This window comes from Amblyomma mixtum, chromosome 5 (assembly GCF_055824585.1).
Source record: "Amblyomma mixtum isolate Tamu chromosome 5, ASM5582458v1, whole genome shotgun sequence".
Taxonomy (NCBI): domain Eukaryota; kingdom Metazoa; phylum Arthropoda; class Arachnida; order Ixodida; family Ixodidae; genus Amblyomma; species Amblyomma mixtum.
In genome coordinates, this window is record NC_143016.1 from 26,457,827 (window position 1) to 26,477,872 (window position 20,046).

General features: G+C 45.4%; 1 protein-coding gene across 7 annotated transcripts in view; it reads right to left on the minus strand.

Annotated features, from left to right (window-relative positions):
- Positions 1-3,993: 3,993 nt before the first annotated feature.
- Positions 3,994-20,046, minus strand: part of LOC149341565 (putative sodium-dependent multivitamin transporter) — a 41,497-nt gene continuing 25,444 nt past the window's right edge. For 6 of the 7 annotated variants that reach the window (XM_089543653.1, XM_089543652.1, XM_089543651.1 and 3 more), the window contains 7 exons: positions 19,896-20,036; positions 18,971-19,100; positions 16,790-16,997; positions 12,097-12,251; positions 10,966-11,219; positions 9,085-9,301; positions 3,994-6,114 (listed from right to left, as the gene is read on the minus strand). In XM_089543653.1, coding sequence (XP_089399779.1) covers positions 6,088-6,114; positions 9,085-9,301; positions 10,966-11,219; positions 12,097-12,251; positions 16,790-16,997; positions 18,971-19,100; positions 19,896-20,036 — 1,132 coding nt within the window. In that variant the 3' untranslated portion in view covers positions 3,994-6,087. Of the gene's footprint in view, positions 6,115-9,064; positions 9,302-10,965; positions 11,220-12,096; positions 12,252-16,789; positions 16,998-18,970; positions 19,101-19,895; positions 20,037-20,046 lie in introns of all 7 variants that reach the window. The other variant, XM_089543656.1, reaches the window with a different exon arrangement.

Genomic DNA, 20,046 nt, shown 5'->3' on the forward strand with positions numbered 1-20,046 from the left:
GGACGCTCAGTTCGCGATGAACTACGTGAGTTGAGCGCCGTTACAACGAAGCTGAAGGGGCCTGGCAATTTTTTCATTATAGCCGTTGCTTCGTTATAGCCCGTGTTGACTGATCTTCCAGGGGGAATAGTCATTCCTGCGTTATAACCATTATTTCCTTACAATCCGTTTCGTTATTACTAGGTTAGACTGTATTACACAGTAATGGGTCGACATGCCGCGCAGCAGCATCATGAAACAGCACGGGAGCCGGCAGAGGGCACCAATTGGAGGACATCCATGGCACGCCGCAGCACCATCCTCGAAATAAACAGTCGACTGACTTTCACAGCTCTGACTGCAGTGCACGTGGGGCATGATTTAGCCATAAATCTAACCAGAACTCGCGTCAAATGTAGTGCACCTAACAGTCGTGCCTACCAGCGTGGACAACAGTCTGGCCGAATCGGGAGATGGCGTGTGGAGGCGCATGCATATGCCTCCCAAGAAAGGCAAGTCATGCTCGAGCCTGACATATATTATGTATGCATACTTACGAGCAGATGACATGGCTGCGCGGTTCTTGAGCCTGCAGTGTCGACGCCTAACCGCCTAACCCCGTGGGAGCGAGGCGCGCTCTGCAGTGCACGTGCCACCACCGCAGCTCGCGAAGAGGAACTGGTGCGACGCGCTTCGTAATTATGATGACTGGCCTCAAAAACTGCCGCGGAAAAAACTGTGCGGGACCACCACCCTAACGTGCTGTTATCGCGCTTTCATACAGGCATTACATTCTACTGTCGAGAAAAAACCGAAAACAATCGATATGGCCGGAATTCCAGCGCGCTATTTATTTCTTTGTCCTCGTCCTTCTGCGCTCTAAATGCGGCCGAAAATTTGTGTATATTTGAACCCCCTTTCATAAAAATAACATGAATGGCTCGAAAACTTTAAAAGGTGATGCACGCCGCGCTCGCAGAATTGCACTCCTATTCTCCAGAGAAACAATTTGTTCTTCACCGTCCGAACCTGTTCCCGCAGTAGAAACTCCGGCATAGTGTGTAAAACATCCCAATGTGTGAGAGAAAAAAGTTACAGCATTAGACAGCACTACCTAAATGTAATGCAAAGCTCTGCGACGTCAAACTTTATGTCATGGTTTTGAAAAGCGATCCTTTTTTCTATAGACAGGAAATGGTCCTGCCACTCTGTCTAGCAGGGATTTAATATGAAGTTCAGTAGCGCTGCTTTCTGGGCTTGTTGGTACATAGTTCCAATTCACTGTAGCGCAGCAAAAGACGAGGACACAAGAGACGAGAGACGAACACCACGAGCGCTAACTTCCAACAAATTTTATTCTCCTGAAGCATCACATTTATACGCCAGAAAACAGTAATCACATGTGCGAACAGTATCAATTCCTCAGAGCTCGTTTTTCTGAGGAATTGATACTGTTCGCACATGTGATTACTGTTTTCTGGCGTATAAAAGTGATGCTTCAGGAGAATAAAATTTGTTGGAAGTTAGCGCTCGTGGTGTTCGTCTCTCGTCTCTTGTGTCCTCGTCTTTTGCTGCGCTACAGTGTATTGGTTTAATATGAAGCCAGCACCGGCTTGAAAACTATAAAAAGTCGGCCTCCGCGGTGGCTCAATGGTTATGGTGCTCGGCTGCTGACCCGAAAGACGCGGGTTCGATCCCGGCCGCGGCGGCTGAATTTCTTTGGAGGAGAAATTCTAGAGGCCCGTGTACTGTGCGATGTCAGTGCACGTTAAAGAACCCCAGGTGGTCGAAATTTCCGGAGCCCTCCACTACGGTGTCTCTCATAGCCTTAGTCGCTTTGGGACGTTAAACCCCTTAAACCAAACCAAACCATAAAAGTCGAGTGCGCAATTATAGGCGTCGTGCTGCAAAAGGATAATGACAACAGCAGTTGCGCCATGTAGAAAGATGCGGCTGCAATCTGCTTTTGAGGGGTGGTATGCAGACGAGGATGTAGGACGATGCAGCGACGCGGTTTTGAGGGATGCTAAGCTCCTTTGCTGAGAAACGGATAGTGTATTATTTTGTATTATTCGGCGATTGCGAGGGCGGCCTTGTGATCCATGTAATATGCCTAAAGCCGGGGTCGTGACAGCACTAAGCCGGCACCGGCTTTATACTGACAATTTATACTGCCCTTAACGGGAGCACGGCTTAGCTCTGTGGGGCGGCGGAAGGGGATGGAGTACATGCTGGTCTTCGTGTGTCGGCAGCTTATTTGGCAGAGGCAGACAGCCTCAGAGCACAGGTGACAACCTCCTAGAGTCCAGAAACTCTTAGTTCGTGACGAGCCACTGTAGCGCCGACAAGAGGGGGTGCGTCTGCTTCGGAGGGCATCCCTCTTTCCCCTGCTAGACCTGGAGACCTCCTCTCCAAAGCCCGGGATTACCTTGGATGAGCCCATTTCTCCCAAGCAATATGCGCTCCTTTGAGTAGAAGACAAACCCGCCGTGGTGACGACTTACCGCACCGCTGGTTGGGGGTCACACCTCCGACTATGAGGGCTGGCACGGCGGTGCTCGGCAACTACAACGCGTCTAGACCATTGAGTTTTTATTAGAGGAATAGCCCCCATAAGCCAGCACATGCAACTAGAATGGCTTGAAAATGGTAGTGCACAGCACGCCACTGAGCAACATGCGTGGGATACAGTTGTGCAATCTGGCACCGCGACCTTCGTGACTTTTGTTTAAGATTCCACTTTTCGTCGCTGTTAAAAGAAAGCAGTTTCTAGGTTATAATGAAATTTGCGTAGGATGAAAACAGTTCATCTCTGAATGGAACAGAGCGCTGCTGCTGTCTTTTGCACTTATTCAAAGATGTACAGCACTTGTCAAAAGTACAGAGCCCAACAGGTTTGCTTCTGAGCAGAGCTGTGCGGCTCGTTTTGCACAGTCAGCATTCAAATTGCCTCGAAGGTGAGAACTGTTGCCCTCACCACTCCGCAGCTTAGGATTTCCAGGGATGTTAGAGTACCATACATGCTCGGAAGTGATAAATATTTTTGGCAAAGGCTGTACTACAATGACCCCACCCAGATTCCCATCCTATTGCAGCATGTAAGAGATTACTGGAAAGGCAAAGTCAAAAAAAGAAACTGACCACCTATTTCCTCACTTGTGAAACGCTACAGATTCAGCGACAGCTGTTTGCAGTGGTGAATGTGCCGCTCGCAGAGACACCACTCCCCTTCTCATTTGTCTGTGCTACGCCAATGCTGCAGAACTGAGAAATGCTCCTTTAACAGCTGTCGCTGCACAACAGGTTAGTCATGAGCAGGAGCGAATGTTTTCAGAGGCACCCAGCAGCTCTGCTGCTTCTGTGCATGCTGCATCATATCACATAGATAAAACTGTACAGGACCCGAATACCAGTATTTGTAAACTCATTTTCTTTGCTGGTGTCTTACATCATGTTGATTGCATTGCAGTTTTTAGAAGAGCTGCTCTATGCCACGCTTCGCTTTTTTCTGCACCATTTCTGGCTCACGAGCACAGAACTAACACGCTAATATCAGCATCACCTTATGATTGCTGCCATCTCATTTCCTTTGATGAGTGAATAGGTTCATAGCCCGTGCAGATGAACCGGCTTGCATTATTGCATGTGGGCTTTTGCAGCAACATGATGGCAATGAATTTACACTAAAGATATTGGAAATTGTAGTGACAAGTGCTAGGTCACTTAAATAGGTCACTGATCTCATGTACGCCTTTCAATGCCTTTCACTGATGTCACAGTACGATTTGCTAGTGCAGACAAATAGCAATATTCTGGAACCATTATTTAGAGTTCTAACATATTAAGAATTTGATTACTTGAACAGCGAAAGTTTGGTGCAAATCAGATCAAACAGTCAGCAATATCCATAATCTGTTTGAAATTTTAAATATTCCAATATGCCTGCTTGCTGCTTGTCCAAAGAATTATGATGAAATGAGGAGTGCAGATTAACAACATGCACAAACACAAGTATCTGATTCACATAGCATCATAATTTAATTTCATTCTTTCTGTTCATGAGACTTGCCTCAGAGACATCATTTTTGGACCTTCACAACCTTCAGTGAATTGCACACATTCAACAAAGAGATCAAAGGTGCAACCATTTATAGAGCATATGCTGAACAGGTCTTGGTTAGATCATACCAAATTCTATTGCCGAATGCCTGAGCCCCATTGCGAATTATGTCTGAAGGCTCAATGATACCGACACTGCTGCTATAGCTGCCCCAGAACAGTAACAAATAGGTAACACTGATAAACCAGTGCATGCAGCAAGAGGCACTGCACAAAGGAAAGCTCAACAAGGCAGCTCATTAAATTCAACTTTTGCATGCCCTGCTGCCCAATCTATGCAATAATAAACAATTTCAATCCTTAAAATACTCCCCACAATTCGAATTTCTAAAAGAGCATTAACAAGTGACGAAAAAAACTTCATTCAAAAACAAAAGTCATTAAAACCAACATTTAAAAAGAGGCAAAAAATAGAAGAGGAGCTCATCTTTACGGTGATGCCTTATTTACAAAATATATTGCACTCGAAAGTAACGATTCCCCCAAAAGAGAGGAAAAATGTTTGTCTACCAGGTAAATGTGTACCGGCTAGCGGAATGTGTATAAAAAATAACTTAGTGAATATGTACCCAATGTTTAAAAGTGCACAATATGCTGTGGAGGGCAGTTTGTTCTCCCATGGCACACAAGCCACGTCAGCTCCTCTCAAAACAAACATAAGCTTATGTACATTTAGATCTCGCAGCCGATGGACCTGCACACAGCTTTCAGAAATGAAAGCCCGCCCACAGGAGTCAACTATGTATGTTAACAACACGGCAAACAATGGCATCCCATCAGGTTCCCAGAACCTACTTGCCTTGTAACATTTGCTGTCCCACTGCAGCCAAGACTTTGCTAACAACACAAAAAGCACTGGCAATGAGAGGTATCAGTTGCTTGTCCTTTCACACAGCGAGCGAAGAAAATAAAACCAACGCAATGCAGGCTAGAGAATCATTTCAGGAACCTAATGCTCCATTAGGCTGCTAGCTGTCAGGTTTAGTAAAGCTGCCCATCCAAGCTTCAGATCTCTCTGCTTTAACATGCAATTCTCGAAAAACAGAAAGGTGCTGGCATTACCAAACATGGCACAAAGTTGCAGTCATAAGGCAAATACACACATATTTAGAAGGAAGGTTCAGAAAAGAACAGCGCCACTCATCTCGCAATTCTCAACTGGCGATTCTGTAACACCTTCAGATGCCATCCAAGCTTCTCGCACAGACAAGAACTTCTCCGTGCAAGTCGGAGATGGCAGCGAAATGCATTCAGCAAATGTGAACAGGCCCGAGACACATTTAGTCTGGCACCACCATCTTAAAACATCACAATGGCAAGTCACACCACTTCACAAAATTCGTAATTGTGAAGACAGTGTCTCTAGCAAATACCACACCACACTACCTACTGGCAGTGCCAGCCATGGGAAAGAGAGCAGAACAACCAAGCTGCATTGCATCGCTTCTGGCTTTGCTCAGCGCAACATGGAAGACTTGGATAAGTTTTTTGCTCGGTGAGCTTCTGGATGCATCCCAAAAATCTGTGCATTGTTCCTTCCTGCTTGCTCAGTCCGAGATCTTCAGCACATCCACCACGTTCAAGTAGAGTACATGCTGCAGGCTTCTTGCATACAGCACAGCAGCAATGTTTGACGGCAACAAGACAGAACAAGGCTTAAAAGCTACACAAGTACGCACAAGAATACTAAAAGAAGTAAGAAAAGCAAACCAGCAACATTGGCAATAGACAAGCAGAACAAATCAGAGCAAAGTAAAAGCACCGGGCAATGGACACACACGGCCTGTCACGCTTCAGTTAACAGGAACAGCTAAAACAAAATGTAACACAAGAAAGCTGAACAGAGCACTCACAGCCCACAACAATCGTCAACAGCTAATAATGAGAACTCTCATCCCATCCCATGGTAACACAACTTATCAGCTTGCTGATGCCACGATGGTTCCCCTGATGATTTGAGTGAAGTATATTTTAGAGCTGGGCACAATGCTAGTCCTTGATCAGAGTCATCGGAATCTGAAAAAAAAACAGCAGTAATTTTATCACATATGTAAGAACTAAACCTGGATTCTTGAGCACATGCCATATGGCATTGTGTAACATCCTACCTCTTTGCTGGTGCAGGCAGAGCACTACCAGTACACATGCACACCAGCAGCTACCAGCGAGCGTAATAGTATGTTATAAAGTTGAACGAGAGTCCTTCAGTACTTTGATTGGTCTTGAAGCTTCGTCATTACACTATGGGAGAGCTTTGTACGCTGCCAGCAGCAACCGCACTGCAGCGCTAGACGCTGTTGTAAGGCACCAAGCAGACGACAGGGAAGGTGGCCACTTTGGTCAGTGTATGATATTGCGGTGAACTGGCGTGCAATTTTCATTGTTGATTCTGAGTGCTGTGCATGATATGATGGCGTGAGTGCCAGGAAGGATGCAGCATACCGTATAAACGCGTATAAGGGCCGCACTTTTTTTTCTAGATTCGAGGGCCAATTTTCGGGGTGTGGCCCATACACGCGATGTGCAATAAAAAAAAAACATTTTTTAAAGTAAAAACACACCAATCAGGAAATGAGCGACATTTATTCTACGTTCAATCGCCATTCGCGGAGTATTTCGACTGAGCTGTTGCTGTGCTCTGGTGCACGCTCATCCCAAAAGAAGCCGCAGAGCATGTCCGCTATCAACACGTAGCCGCTGTTCCGCACTTCCATCACATAAGAGAGCGGCTCTTCTTCCAACTCGAGAAACCCGCATGACTTGCCTTGGAAAGCGCGCTTTTTGCGGCTTGTGTTTCTCAATGCATTTTTGGTTGCAGCATCATCGGACGCACTTCTCGGCCATGTCGAATTTCCTGCCCACCGCACGCTTTACCATGTTCGAGAGCTAACTCCCAGCCATGTAGCTATTAAGGTGCTTGCCCATCATGCTAAAACTTCAACACTCGGCAGCAGCACGTGAAAGCCACAACCACAACTATTACGGTGAACAAGCTAACACACCACAAAAGGCTGGAGCTGGCGATACTGATGCAGATGGGGATAGCGGGAGGTCGCAGCGAAGAAAAAAGTTGTTGATGAAGATGAAGAAGAAGGCAAAAAGAAGAAGAAGGCCTCGTGCGCCATCCATAGACAGCACTTGGAAGCTCCTGTGCACGCGCGTGGCCTCTGCGATCAAGCGCTCCGCAATCGAGCGCACCGTTGCTTGCAGCCGGAGATGATCGCGGAGGCCCACGGCGCGTGCATTTAGAAGGCTATTCCCGCCCGAGTCATGGAAAGTTCAGGTGCAGCCCTTACACAGATTCATTTTTTTTAAAAACATTTCCTTCGGAAAAACAGAGTGAGGCCCACACATGCGTCCGGCCCTTGCATGCGTTTACGCGGTATTTGCATGACATAAAACACAAGCTGCATCCTACTTATGTTAACTAATCGTTTCTCTTTTGCACTGGTTTTATCCTTACTTGTTTTTGCAATACGATAGCTCTGTAGGAAGCACAAATGCGATCGCCCACATGGGACACACTTGAAGGCGTATGGTTGGCGTTAGTCCCCACTCTCTCAGATATGACCAGTATACTTGATTTTAAATCACTTTCTGTGGTAGTACATTCAGTGACCACTCACAATGAATGAAATAGCCTAATTTATTTCGATCGCTGGCAAGTGTTTGGGAATTTTCAAATATTCAGAAATTCTTGAATACCGTATAAACGCATGTAAGGGCCGCACCTGTGTATGGGCCACACCCCGTTTTCCCGAAGGAAATGTTTAAAAAAAATAAATCCGTGTAAGGGCCGCACCCAAACTTTCCATGACCCAGGCTGGTATAGCCTTCTAAATGCACGCGCCGTGGCCTCCGCGATCGGCTCCGGCTGCGAACAACGGTGCGCTCGATCGTGGAGCGCTTGATCGCAGAGGCCAAGCACGTGCACAAGAGCTTCCAAAAACCGTCCATGGATGGCGCCCGAGGCCGCAGCCATCATCATCATCATCAATTTTTTTCTCCCCCGCGACTTCCCGCTATCCACATCAGTATCAGTATCGCCAGCTCCAGCTTTTTATGGCATGTTGGCGCGTTCACTGTAGTTGTTGTGGCTTTCGCGTGCTGCCACCGAGTAATGTAGTTTTAGCACGATGGGCAAGCACGTTATCAGCTACACGGTTGGGAGTTAGCTCTCGAAAGCAGCAAGCGTGCGGCGGACAGTGAAATCGACGTGGCCGAGAAATGCGTCCGATGATCGTGCTATCAAAAGGGTGCACAGAGAAACACAAGCTGCAAAAAGCGCGCTTTCCGAGGCGAGCCGTGCGAGTTTCCCGAACTGTAAAAAGAGCTGCTCTGCTATGCGATGGAAATACGGAGCAACGGCTACGCGTTGACAGTGGACATGCTGCGCGGCTTCTTTGGGATGGGCGTGCACCAGAGCACAGCACCAGGTCAGAGTCCAAATACTCCGCGAGTGACGATTGAACGTAGAATAAATGCCGCTCATTCCCTGATTGAAGTGTTTTTGCTTAAAAAAAAAATTTTTTTTCGTACGTGGCATGTATGGGCCGCACCCCAAAAATTGGCCCCCGAATCTAAAAAAAAAAGTGCGGCCCTTACATGCGTTTCTACGGTATCAATTTCTCGAATACGAATATGAACAGAACATCAAACATATTTAATTCGTATTCAAAATTTCAAATATTCACACACCCCTACCAATAATTCAAAATATCCAGGATCAATGTCATCATCATCATCATCAGTCTGACTACGCCCACTGCAGGGCAAAAGCCTCTCTCATGTCAACACGGACAAAAGGGGGAGAATCGACAACGCAGCACTTGTGTTGTCGCCAGCAAAAATGAGGAAAGAAAACGACTCAAAGCACACTGCACTAGTCTAGCCATACTTCACTAGGAAAATGTGAACTACTAAGTGACTGTGAAGAATGAAAAAATGAGAAAGAAGTGAGCAAAACCTTCACAAAGTTGTGCATGCCTGAGAACTTGTGACTGATGAGTTTCGAACTCTGCCCTCAAACCAGGAACGCTCATTGCTGTCAGGGTCCTTGGCCACCAGTGAGCTGAGGCAGCGAGGGTCGACGTCCTTGGCACCTCCAGTGATCAGCGCAACCACACTGCCAACCACAACCACCACCAGCCAGCCAAATCCACAGTACCACTGGTATGACAGCCGGTACAGGGGCAGTATATACCTGCAGTGGCAAGGTACCACAGTGTCACTGGTGCGTAAGCTTGTAAACAGGCATTACACACCTACCGTACATTAGTTAAACTAAGAAAGCCAACTGAAATGAAACCTCCTAGCTTTTCAGGTGTGCAGACTCTGAACACAGAGTTTACAAAGGAAGCCAATGCTTACATATCAGGGACTGAACAGGCCAGCTGATTCCAAAGAAACATTCAACATTCGAACAAAGCTTGATGGAGAAGGAGAACCAAAATTTCGATATGTTAAAGCAATGCAAGAACTGCTCCAAAGATGGTGCTGAGACATAGCCAGGGGAGAGGTTAAAGAACCATAATATCCCCAAAAAATTGCTTCCCACCAACCTCCAGCTCAGCCAAAGCTATTATTCATTTGCATCGTGTGCCAGAACCTATCCTTCTCCGTGTCACATTCAAAAGTTTTTACATTTCACAGCTTGTGTGTGTAATTTTCTTACTATTAATCTACCAAAATTTCCATTTCTTAGCAGTGTAACGTCTACAATCTTGTGCGTACACAATTACACCCTGGACTTTCCAACGTTTATTTCTGAGAAAAATCGGTGCATGTTTTTCGGTGTTTACTTCTTGAAAAACCCATGTTCTTCGGGTTGTTGTACGGAGCAGCTCCTAAATGTGGTGGTTATAGGCAAAAATAATTCAGTTTGCAAAGGGGAAATAGAAGCCAAGAGCGCCAAATTTTTACCACAATGTTAAAGATGCAATGTACAGTTGGTTGTACTAGTAGTAGGTTTGTTGACCTTGCTTACTGAAACGTACAGTAGAATCTTGATGATACGATCCGGTTGATATGAATTTCGGAATGATTACGAATTCACAAAATGCCCTGGCCAGAGTGTATTGCGTGCAACAAGCCGAAATTAGGATGTTACAAACAGCCCCCTGCCCCACTGCGGATGATACGAATGCCTGATCCCTTGACAGCACCCTCAAGCACAAAGTACTTGCTGACCGTACATCGTCAACCCCGGGATCATGAGTCGAACTGAGCGCAGTCAGCACTGCGCCACTCTCGCAACTGCCAGTCGCGCAGTTCGTGCTGCGAGCAGCAAGCTGTGCAGCCCTTCCAGAAGAATGGCAACGTCGCAAGTCAGAGGTGGCATACAGGCATAAGTAAATCCCATCAGCTGAAAACAGATGTGCGTTAATTCTGCACACGAATTTTGCTCGTTTTGGATGATACAAATGTTTTTCATGACCCCGTGAGATCTGTACAATCAAGATTCTACTGCAGTAACCATTAAAGATTCTACTGTTCCCTCCTTTGAGGGAAATCTGCTGCTCCATTTTTGAGTTCTATCCAACTATGTATTTTAGGTTTTTTAAATACGCATGGGACAATGCAGGCTTGTCGCATACATATAGTTCTCAAAACAAATGAGCAACGGCACGCACCACTGACCCTAAACAGCACAAGTTTGGAGTTCCAGATGAAGCTTATACAGGCTGCATATGTCCCGTTAGCAGTGAGCTAAATCCATCTGGCTACTCAGTTTTCAGAAAGGTTCCCCAATTTGCCTGAATACTAAGCAGATCGTAAGATGTTGACGAGCCTTCCATGATCTTATCCGAAATTCCCGATACTTGCTACAAACTATGTACAGTTCAGAAAAACTTGGCTGCATCTCACCTCTCGCCAGCAATAACGCCAACGTATGTCCCATTGTCGGACAGCATGCCATCGGCAAGGACAGTGACAGCTGCTGTGGTTGCATTCTCTGTAACATAGGACACTGCTGTTGTCAGGGCGCTCGTGGTGCTCGTCGACGCTGGGCACTGGTCATCAAGCAGCGGGAGGCGCTCCGGCTGCACCCCATACACGGTGGCTCCGATCCCCACCCAGAACCCCATCGCCAGGCCCGCAATAAGTCCAGAGAGAGCTGCCTGCAGACACAAGAGCAAGGCAAGTGCAACATGTCACCCACTCACTCATAATGCCCTTTGAAACTGCCCCCAAGACAGTAATGACCATTCCGCGGGTCAGTTTCGAGCAGGTATGCAATCTGCATCAGAATGACTGAAACCAGGCCACAGTAATTTAACCCAGAGTGATCAGTTAAACAAACATACTCTGGCAGGTAGCCCAGCGAAAGTTTTTGTGTGCAACCAGTTCAGGAAGTTGCGCCGTGCATTTGGGAACGGAAAATTCAATGCATTGCATTTTGCTGAACTTTGTGATCAACAACAATCAAGACTCAACCCCTCAAGAATTACTACATGCCCCCATATGTAACCGCATCTCCTCAACTGAATATGTATGAATATGTATGCTTCTTTTGAAAAGCATCTGCAGGAGCACACACATCCCGACATCATTGCTGCTCCTGTTCTTTGAACTGATCAAAGTGAAGGAGAGAGAGTGAATTTATTTTGTTCTGTATCAGGGTCACTGGTTCAAGAGGGTGGTTTAGAAACAGAGCAAGTGCAGTTGATTTCATCCCATCCCCTTATGCAAACTAAATAAATGCACAAAGTTATCTGGTGTCTCAAGCCATGCTGAAATCAGAACTTGGCCTGGCGTGAAAACGGCACGGGTTACATGGAGAAAAAAAAATTAATGTCCGCCGTTCGTACTCAGCATCATCACTGCAGCTTCCACGCAATTATTACCCCTTTTTCTGGGAACTAGGAAGATTTAACACACATATGCCTTCTGACACATATGAGAGCAGGACAGGGAACAGAAAAGTAACACTGAGCAAGAGGGTAACACTGAGTAACACTGAGCAGCCAAAGCGGTGCCGACCACAGGGATACACACCTCTTGATTGGCCTTCCGGCAAAGGAAGCCCAACGTGAAGACTCCGAGCAGCGGCCCACCCACCACGCCAAAGATCATGAAGGACGCCTGGAGCACGCCGCCCAGTTGCTCCACCAACCCCGTCAGCAGGACGCACAGAATGCCGAAGAAGAAGGCTGCAACAGCGCCAGATAGAAAGATGAGATGCAAGACCTTAGAGAGACACTACGGGCAACTCCATCCAAGTTTTGTTTGCTATAAAAATAGATACTATATAGCTCTTCCTGTCTGTTTTTATGTTTGGCAACAAAAGTGCATCCCCACCACTTGATTGAAACTCATGATGGCAAGGCTTTTGAAAAGCCCTCCTCCACAACCACTATCTAGAAGTGAACGGCGATGTAGCCAACCCTTGCAGGTCCATGAGCAAAAAAGTGCCTTGACATCACTGCACTCTGCTCATGAAAATGGCTAGTGGTGGTGTGATAGCAGCAAAACATTTTTTTAACTTTTTGTAGCTTATAAAAGCTCCATTTCCAGTGAGAGCAGAGTCTTTGTGATTAGAATGTGGTAGTTATCGATACAGACCAGCTTCGATTTGTTATCGCTGTTTCTTTAAAAGCTTCCAGTATGCCAGTTACTTGTACCACAGGACATACAACTGTCTTTTTATCATCATTGTTATCTCTCTTGCCTGTACTGTTATCTTAGGAGAAAGATGTTAGGAGGAATACATAATTCAGTAGATTTTCAAGGGAACAGCTCTCTTGCATGACCACGAAACCTGGGGCACTGTTTTGGCAGCACAAGACCCCTCAGAGAGACTGCTCGAAGTACACTACTGTTCAATCCTTTTTTACTGGGTGTGTGCGAATACTCGAAATTTCGATTACGAATTGAATATGCTCGATATTCGGTTGACATTCGTATTCGAGAAATCGATATTCGAGAATTTTAGAATATTCGCCAGAGATCTTATACCACGCCAACATTCATAAATTCAACAATGACAACAGCACAGTACGTGGGCAAATTATCTGTGGATCGAGTTTGTTGTGCCAGGAAAACCATAAAAATTTGTCCTCTTCGCTTTCTTCCCCAGTGTTATCACTTGGACCAATCGCATTCGGACGCTGCTAGGCTCGGCCTCGTGAGAAATTCCTTTCCCACAGGACACTTGATCTGAACAAGATGGCTGACCACCTAATTTGAACAGTCACAATGAGAACGCGCACTGTTTTTAATTTGATCCTTCCATAATGTGTTATACACTTAATTCCCAGACCCATGGCATCCATCCTGCGCCTTCATAACTCTCCTAGAGTGGGCTCTGCCATCTCGTATTTGTCAACTATGATATGCAGGAAAGCCCACTTGCAAAACTTTGTATGCGGCTCCCGAAGGAGCGAGTTGGGGTGCCACCACATGGCTAGCAATCATGTAACAATCCCGCTTACTGCATGGTACACTGCAACCCGTGCACCTATTAAATGCGCTTGATGGCAGGTGTGACGACAATCAGCAGGCCCCTGTCACCAGGCCAAGAAATAGCCTGGTCATGTAGTTTCGGTCTCAGAGCTTCGCTGCTAGCTCGCGACGATGGCAGCTGTTGACTCGCGCATTCGCCGGACGTCCGAGCTTAGCTCTGCGCTGCTTTCGAGGCGCCCACTGACGTGTCACTCATTTCTTTTTCTTTTTTTTTCTTTAAAGCAGTCTCGCCGTTTTCGACACTGATGCGCGTTCCCCTTGATTAATGATGATTGCGAATTTTTATGGTGCGAAGGTATCTGGGGTCAAAGAGCCCCATGGCACAAGGTGTTTCTGTCTTCTCAAGGCAGGGCCAAAGACCCATTTTCAAGCGTTTAACCTTAAAGAAGCTGAGCGCCAGACCAGGGGAAAGCTTGTACCCATTGTATTGCCACCTGGTGTTCTCAGGTGGCGCTGAAGTGTCTTCGAAGACGTTGAAGTGTCTCGCGCTGGCTGGCTGGCTGCTTGCTGTATTCTGCCGGTTAGCGACCTGTCGCCCTATTTTCCGTTACAGTATCACCGGTCGGCACCCGGCGACACTGGGGATCGAACACCACATCTCTCGCATGTGAAGCTGATGCTCAAACCACTAGGCCACCCCTGCAGTTGTCTTTCCTCGATTACGGGTGCGTTCCAATTCTCTAGACGTCCGACAAGACGTCTAGTGTGACGTCTAGGAAGCCGTCTACATGTCTACATATTGGAACGTGTCTACTTCACGCGCTGCCTTGCGGCATACAAACCGAACTAACATTTTCGAATAGTTGCACTCCTATGTTCTTAAAAATTCTTAATAAAACAAGTTAAAAACGCGCTGTTAGTAGTTTTCTAGTTCTTATTTTATTTTTTTTTCTGCAATAATGATGCGTTCATCGCTACCGCTTCAGCAGACGATCTCACCTGCATAGCAGACGATCTCACCCGCACGATTTCCTCTCGCGCGATTCACAAATATAATTGTAAGTCCACAAAGACGGCTTTATTTGCCGCCAGTTCCTATAAAAATCAACTTAACGGACTGACTGACACTTGAAAGATGGTGCATCTCCGGGCTCCAGTGCCCCCGAAGATCACGGCTCACTCAGCTCTGACTGCACCAACTGCTCCGCCATCTTTAGACAGGAAGTTAGCCTGCATCGATGTGGACTTCGGCGAAGCAGTCTTCTTGAACGGCTTCGTGAAAAATGGAATGCGTCTCAAAATGGCGGCTGTCCGGCAAGACGTCTAAGTAGACGTCTACTCTCGAGTATTGGAACGCACCCTACGTCTGTGTTCTTCCACCATACCGAAAACTGCGCACTCGTCACGAGCTTTTCAAAATTCGTATGACGGAGCCTCCTTATAATGCTTCACTGCATTTTCACATTTTCAGCATTTTTCTTTTCAAGGAAACGAGGCATTCTACAATCGACCTTTGAATAGCCCAGGCATTTTTTCCAGTCCCTTGAAATCCGAATTAATAAGGTTTTACAAGCCATCATGTTAATTTTAGTTTCCAGTCATGTGTCATTTCATGAATTTCATTTTACATGACCACACTGAAGGTTGCGCACTGTCATGCTGTCTAATCAAGTAGTATATATTTCTGTACACATCGTTTCCTTATATTGAGCTGTCTAGCTTTTACTTGAGTTGCATAGACCACATACTATTTTGAAAAAAAAAAAAAAACATTTGCCTGTTTATCTTTTCCTGAAATATCTTTTCTTACTGAACCGATAATCCATATTTGAAGCCATTTTTTCCTCATATATGTATCCAATTCGTATTCGAAAATTTCAATATTCACATACCCCTATTTTTTTTTTACTCATGTAAGTGACAGGGGGCTCAACACCAGTTTTATGCACAACTTCATTAACAAGCAGTCAATACGGGGTGCAATACCAGCACTGCACAATTAACAGTTCCCTTCATTTGTCATTTTGTTCACCGAACAAAATCTTAAAGAAAGGCATGCATATTTCAGCTTCAGAAACCAATGTTCACAATCCTTGCTCCCACTGGAAGACACTCTAAACAAAAAGAAGTAAAGGAGGAATGGCACCAGGTGTGCACACCACTTTCTGGCCATGGCAGTAGTCATATGTATATTCACAATGACTGTGCTGCTTCAGCTTCCAGTAAAAGGCACTCTCAATGTTAGTCCAACGCAACAGCACAACCCTCAATAAGAAGCAGAACGGTGCCTTCTAGCTCAAATAATTGGGTAAAAACATACAAGTACCTAGGTATTCATATCACTCAAAATTTAACATGGTCTATTCATATTGACTACGTTATTAATAACGCTAACCGCATGTTAGGGTACTTACGTCGCAATTTCTCAGCCGCTCCCTCATCTCTTAAGCTTATACTCTATAAAACACTTATAACGTCCTAAACTTGAATACGCAGCATCAATATGGAACCCTACACATGATAACCTTGTATATTCCTTGGAATTAGTCCAAAATAATTCCGTTCGCTTCATTCTTTCAAATTACAACCGTACGGCAAGCATCACATCCATGAAATCTAACGTGTCACTCCCACCATTACAATCTCGCCGTAAAATTGGTCGCCTAACACTATTTCACAAGCTATATCATCACGTTACGCTTCACGACTATTTTGGTTTGGTTTGGTTTATGGGGTTCACGACTATTTCATATCACCCCCAGAATACATTTCACGTCGCATCGATCACCGCCACAAGGTTGGCATCCCAACATGCCACACCAAATCTTCTTTTCAGTCGTATCTTCCTCGCACATCTGTGGAATGGAACCGCCTTCCCCCCGATATTGCAGCCATTGCAGATAACAAAACCTTTCACGACGCAATAGCTAACATTGTTTATTCTGAAAGAAGTTGATCATGTGTTCTATCTGTTTCCACTGTGTTATGTACATTGATTTTATGTTTTTTACGCTTTGTGAATGTTGTTTGTTTTAATCTGGAGAAAATTTATTTTGTACTACATACCTGTTTTCACTGTATTATATTCATTGTTCTTTATCCTAATTAACCCACTCCCCTCTGTAATGCCTTTGGCCCTGAGGGTACAATAAATAAATAAATAATGAAGTGACAAACTTAGCTCTCACAAATAAAACGAAATTCAGGTTTTGAAGGATTAATTTCACTTAAAACCAACTATCAAGTTAAAATGGCAGTCACATTGCCAGCCTGAAGAAGCACCCACCAAGAAGCTTGAGAATGAGCGACGCGTGCTTGTCGTAGGTCTTCTGGGAAATGCAGAACGGTCGCACAAAGTCCTCCAGCAGGACGGCCGCCAGGGAGTTCACAGCTGATGAGACCGTGCTCAGGGCTCCACTGAATATGCCAGCCACAAAGAGCCCCGGCAGGCCTTGGACACCGCCCAGGTAGAGCATGACAAAGTAAGGCAGCACCTGGTGGCAGGAAGTGGCGATGGAGGCCGCTTTGTAAGATACATTTTTCAATAAAAAGAAAAGCAACTGGCGCAATGAACCCAATAACAACCGTCGCACAGAGAAGTAAGCATTACAGGTTCATCTCAGTCAAATGCTGCAGCCAGATTTCCTAGTAGTCAATCCACTTTTACAGCAATCAAAAAACTTTGGAAGAGCAGATCAATGCTATAAATTTTTTTGCTCCACCTTAGATGTAATGATAGATGACAAATATTTCAGAAGCTGTAAAAGCTATCAACAGTTCAAGCCTCATACCGAATCTCTTAAAAACAGCTCTTATTTGGGGGGAGAGAGGCGGGGAGGGCGGGGCTACTAGGCTGTTTGATCAAGCACTCCTGTCACTCAGACCCAAGCAGCCACATGAGTAGAGCCCTTCTCAAGCCAAATAAAAAGCCTAAACGATTATGTTCTCCTCAGCACATACACGGCTACAATGTCATGGTAGGTGACTGCCAACTTGAGAGCTGGACCTAGACATCTGCATTCACTTGCCTCTGAGAATGGGCTAGCCAAACACTCATCCCAATGAAAATCACATCATGTTAAGAAAAATCGCAGAAAAACAGTTTATGCACAGGATGCAAAGGTGAAAAGATGCATTTCAACAATAACACACAAGTCTTGAACACCAGTTGATTAAGACAAAGAAAAAGCACTCAGGACTTGCAGCACAAGCTTTAAACTTCGTTCTCTCGTCAAAAACAACCAAAATTTCTATGTGCAGAAAGATTGCGTACAAGCGTGTGACCAACTTGAAGCAACCAAACAAGCAGTATATAACGACGGTTTGGTAAGTGCTTGCTAAAACATTCACTGCCAAACTAGCAATACTTGTCAACGCAAGAGCAGCCTTTCCACAAAGTTGACTAAAATAGACTAGAACAATACCGGCGATGATAGTAGCCTTGTGCATACATATTTTACAGGCTGCGCACAATACATGGCCAGGAAGCCCAGACATCTGCTCATGAGCAACTACAGAGCCGGACAGCTTTGGAAACAACGACATTTCCTCCACACTGCCGCCATCCAAGGCAGAGGATATTCACAAAGAGCAACCTCAAATGTCCAGTGTCAATAAAAAGCTTCCTGCCAAAGAGAAGTTCTATTTGTACCTTTTATCAGCCCTAAAAGCTGCAACTCATGATTCATCGCAATACCACTAAGCCTGGCAGAAGTAATGCAGCCCCAATAAACTGCCAAGATAACGCATCATCGTCCCCTGAAACAGTTCTACCTGCAACTTTTCCAAATGCCCCCTCACGCTACTTTTCTCCCTTCACCCTTCAGTGGAAATAACACAAGGCGAGATAAATGTCCACTGTTTTGTGCTTCTGCAATGGCATAACAAAAAGTTTTTTAATCCTATTCATTCAGTTTGATGCTTCAGACTGCACACTGTGGGGTCAGCCTTGCACTTGATGTGGACAAGTTGTGTCACACCAAGGGGTTTACAATGCCGAACCAAATTTTTCATGCCATCAAGCAGGCATATATCAGCACAAAAAGAATGGTGGCCTCTACAGTTGACAGCGTCACCTACCTACTCCCGCACACAAATAATCTTGCAATGAAAAACTCACTCCACTGCTGTTAACATTATAAGTATAGAGTTGCACCACGCTTCTTAGAGACATTTATTACATCGACGTTACAACCAGAAGCTGGCATTCAAGCTTCTGGACAAAACGTCGACATAATAATGTTGTTCCAAGAAGCACACGCCAACTTTCTACTTTGTGCGTGTAAGAAGTGCATCAGAAAATTTTAATACAGAATTTAGAAAACATGCAGTGCCACAGCACAATGCACAGCCAAGAAGCCTAAGCACCTACTCAAGAGATACTATAGATGTGAAAACAAGCACACAAAAAGCAGAAAAGGAGTCAGAATCATGCTTCAGCTATTATAAGAGAAAACATGAGATGTACCTGATCAGTTTTGGTTATCTTGCCAGACAGCAGGGGATCACAGTGCCTGAAGTTTGCATACATCACAATACCCGCAAAGCTTGTGATCAAGCTGAGTGCCGACACTATGGGCCAGTTCAGGAAAAGGGCACTGGAAAACAATGAGAAAGCGAAGACGCAACAATCACATTTCCTGATGCAGAGCTGCCCCTCTAGAAGTAGGAAATGCATTCAGCCACATGCTGGCTGAGTTAAGTACATGGCTTGGCCTAGGTTCTATGTAGCGCCCCCCAAGAATGGTAAAGATAGGTACAAGGGGCTTTACATCCCAAAGTTGCATGTGGACTATGGGGAATGACGTAGATTAGTTTAGGCCTCCTCTTTTAAAGAGAGCACAAAGGCATCTTTGCATTTCGCCTTGATTGAAACTGTGGCCGAAATTCGATCCCACAACATTAGGCTCGGCTGCTCAATGCCGCAAACACTCAGCCATCACAACACATCCAATGAGAATGTTGTAAGCCCTGCTGTAGGCCAAGTTCAAGCTGCGCATAATCCTGTGTGCATGGCTGTACATTCACCACAGATGAGGCTGTGAAGTCCCATGGAATAACACATCAGTACTGCTTGAAGTTATTTGCTACACTGAAAAGGAGCAGGACATGTCTACCTGTCAGTGCTTCCACCCTACTGCCACGTGTAGCACTAGCAACTACCACCTTCATAAATTTCATGCAACTAAAAGATCTTTCACTGCTGACTACTGAAACTGAAAGATTTAAAACAGATTTAACAGTGCCTGGCAGAAAATATCATCATGTATAGAAGGACGCTTTGGAGGGTTAAGCAAATAAGTGTGTTTGCACCATCATTATAATACAGAAATACATTTTGTGACAGGAGAACTAGACAGAGCAAGGTCCTAAAATAAACAGTCGAAACATACGTTTGTGCTTTCTTGAGGGTGCTGACAGTCATGAGCCTCTGAACCTGAGCCTGGTTGACTCCGTACAGGGACACATACACAAAGATGCCCCCTACAGCCAATGTCCACACAGTGTGACGTACTGTAGGGTCTGGGTTAAAGCTGTAAAAGA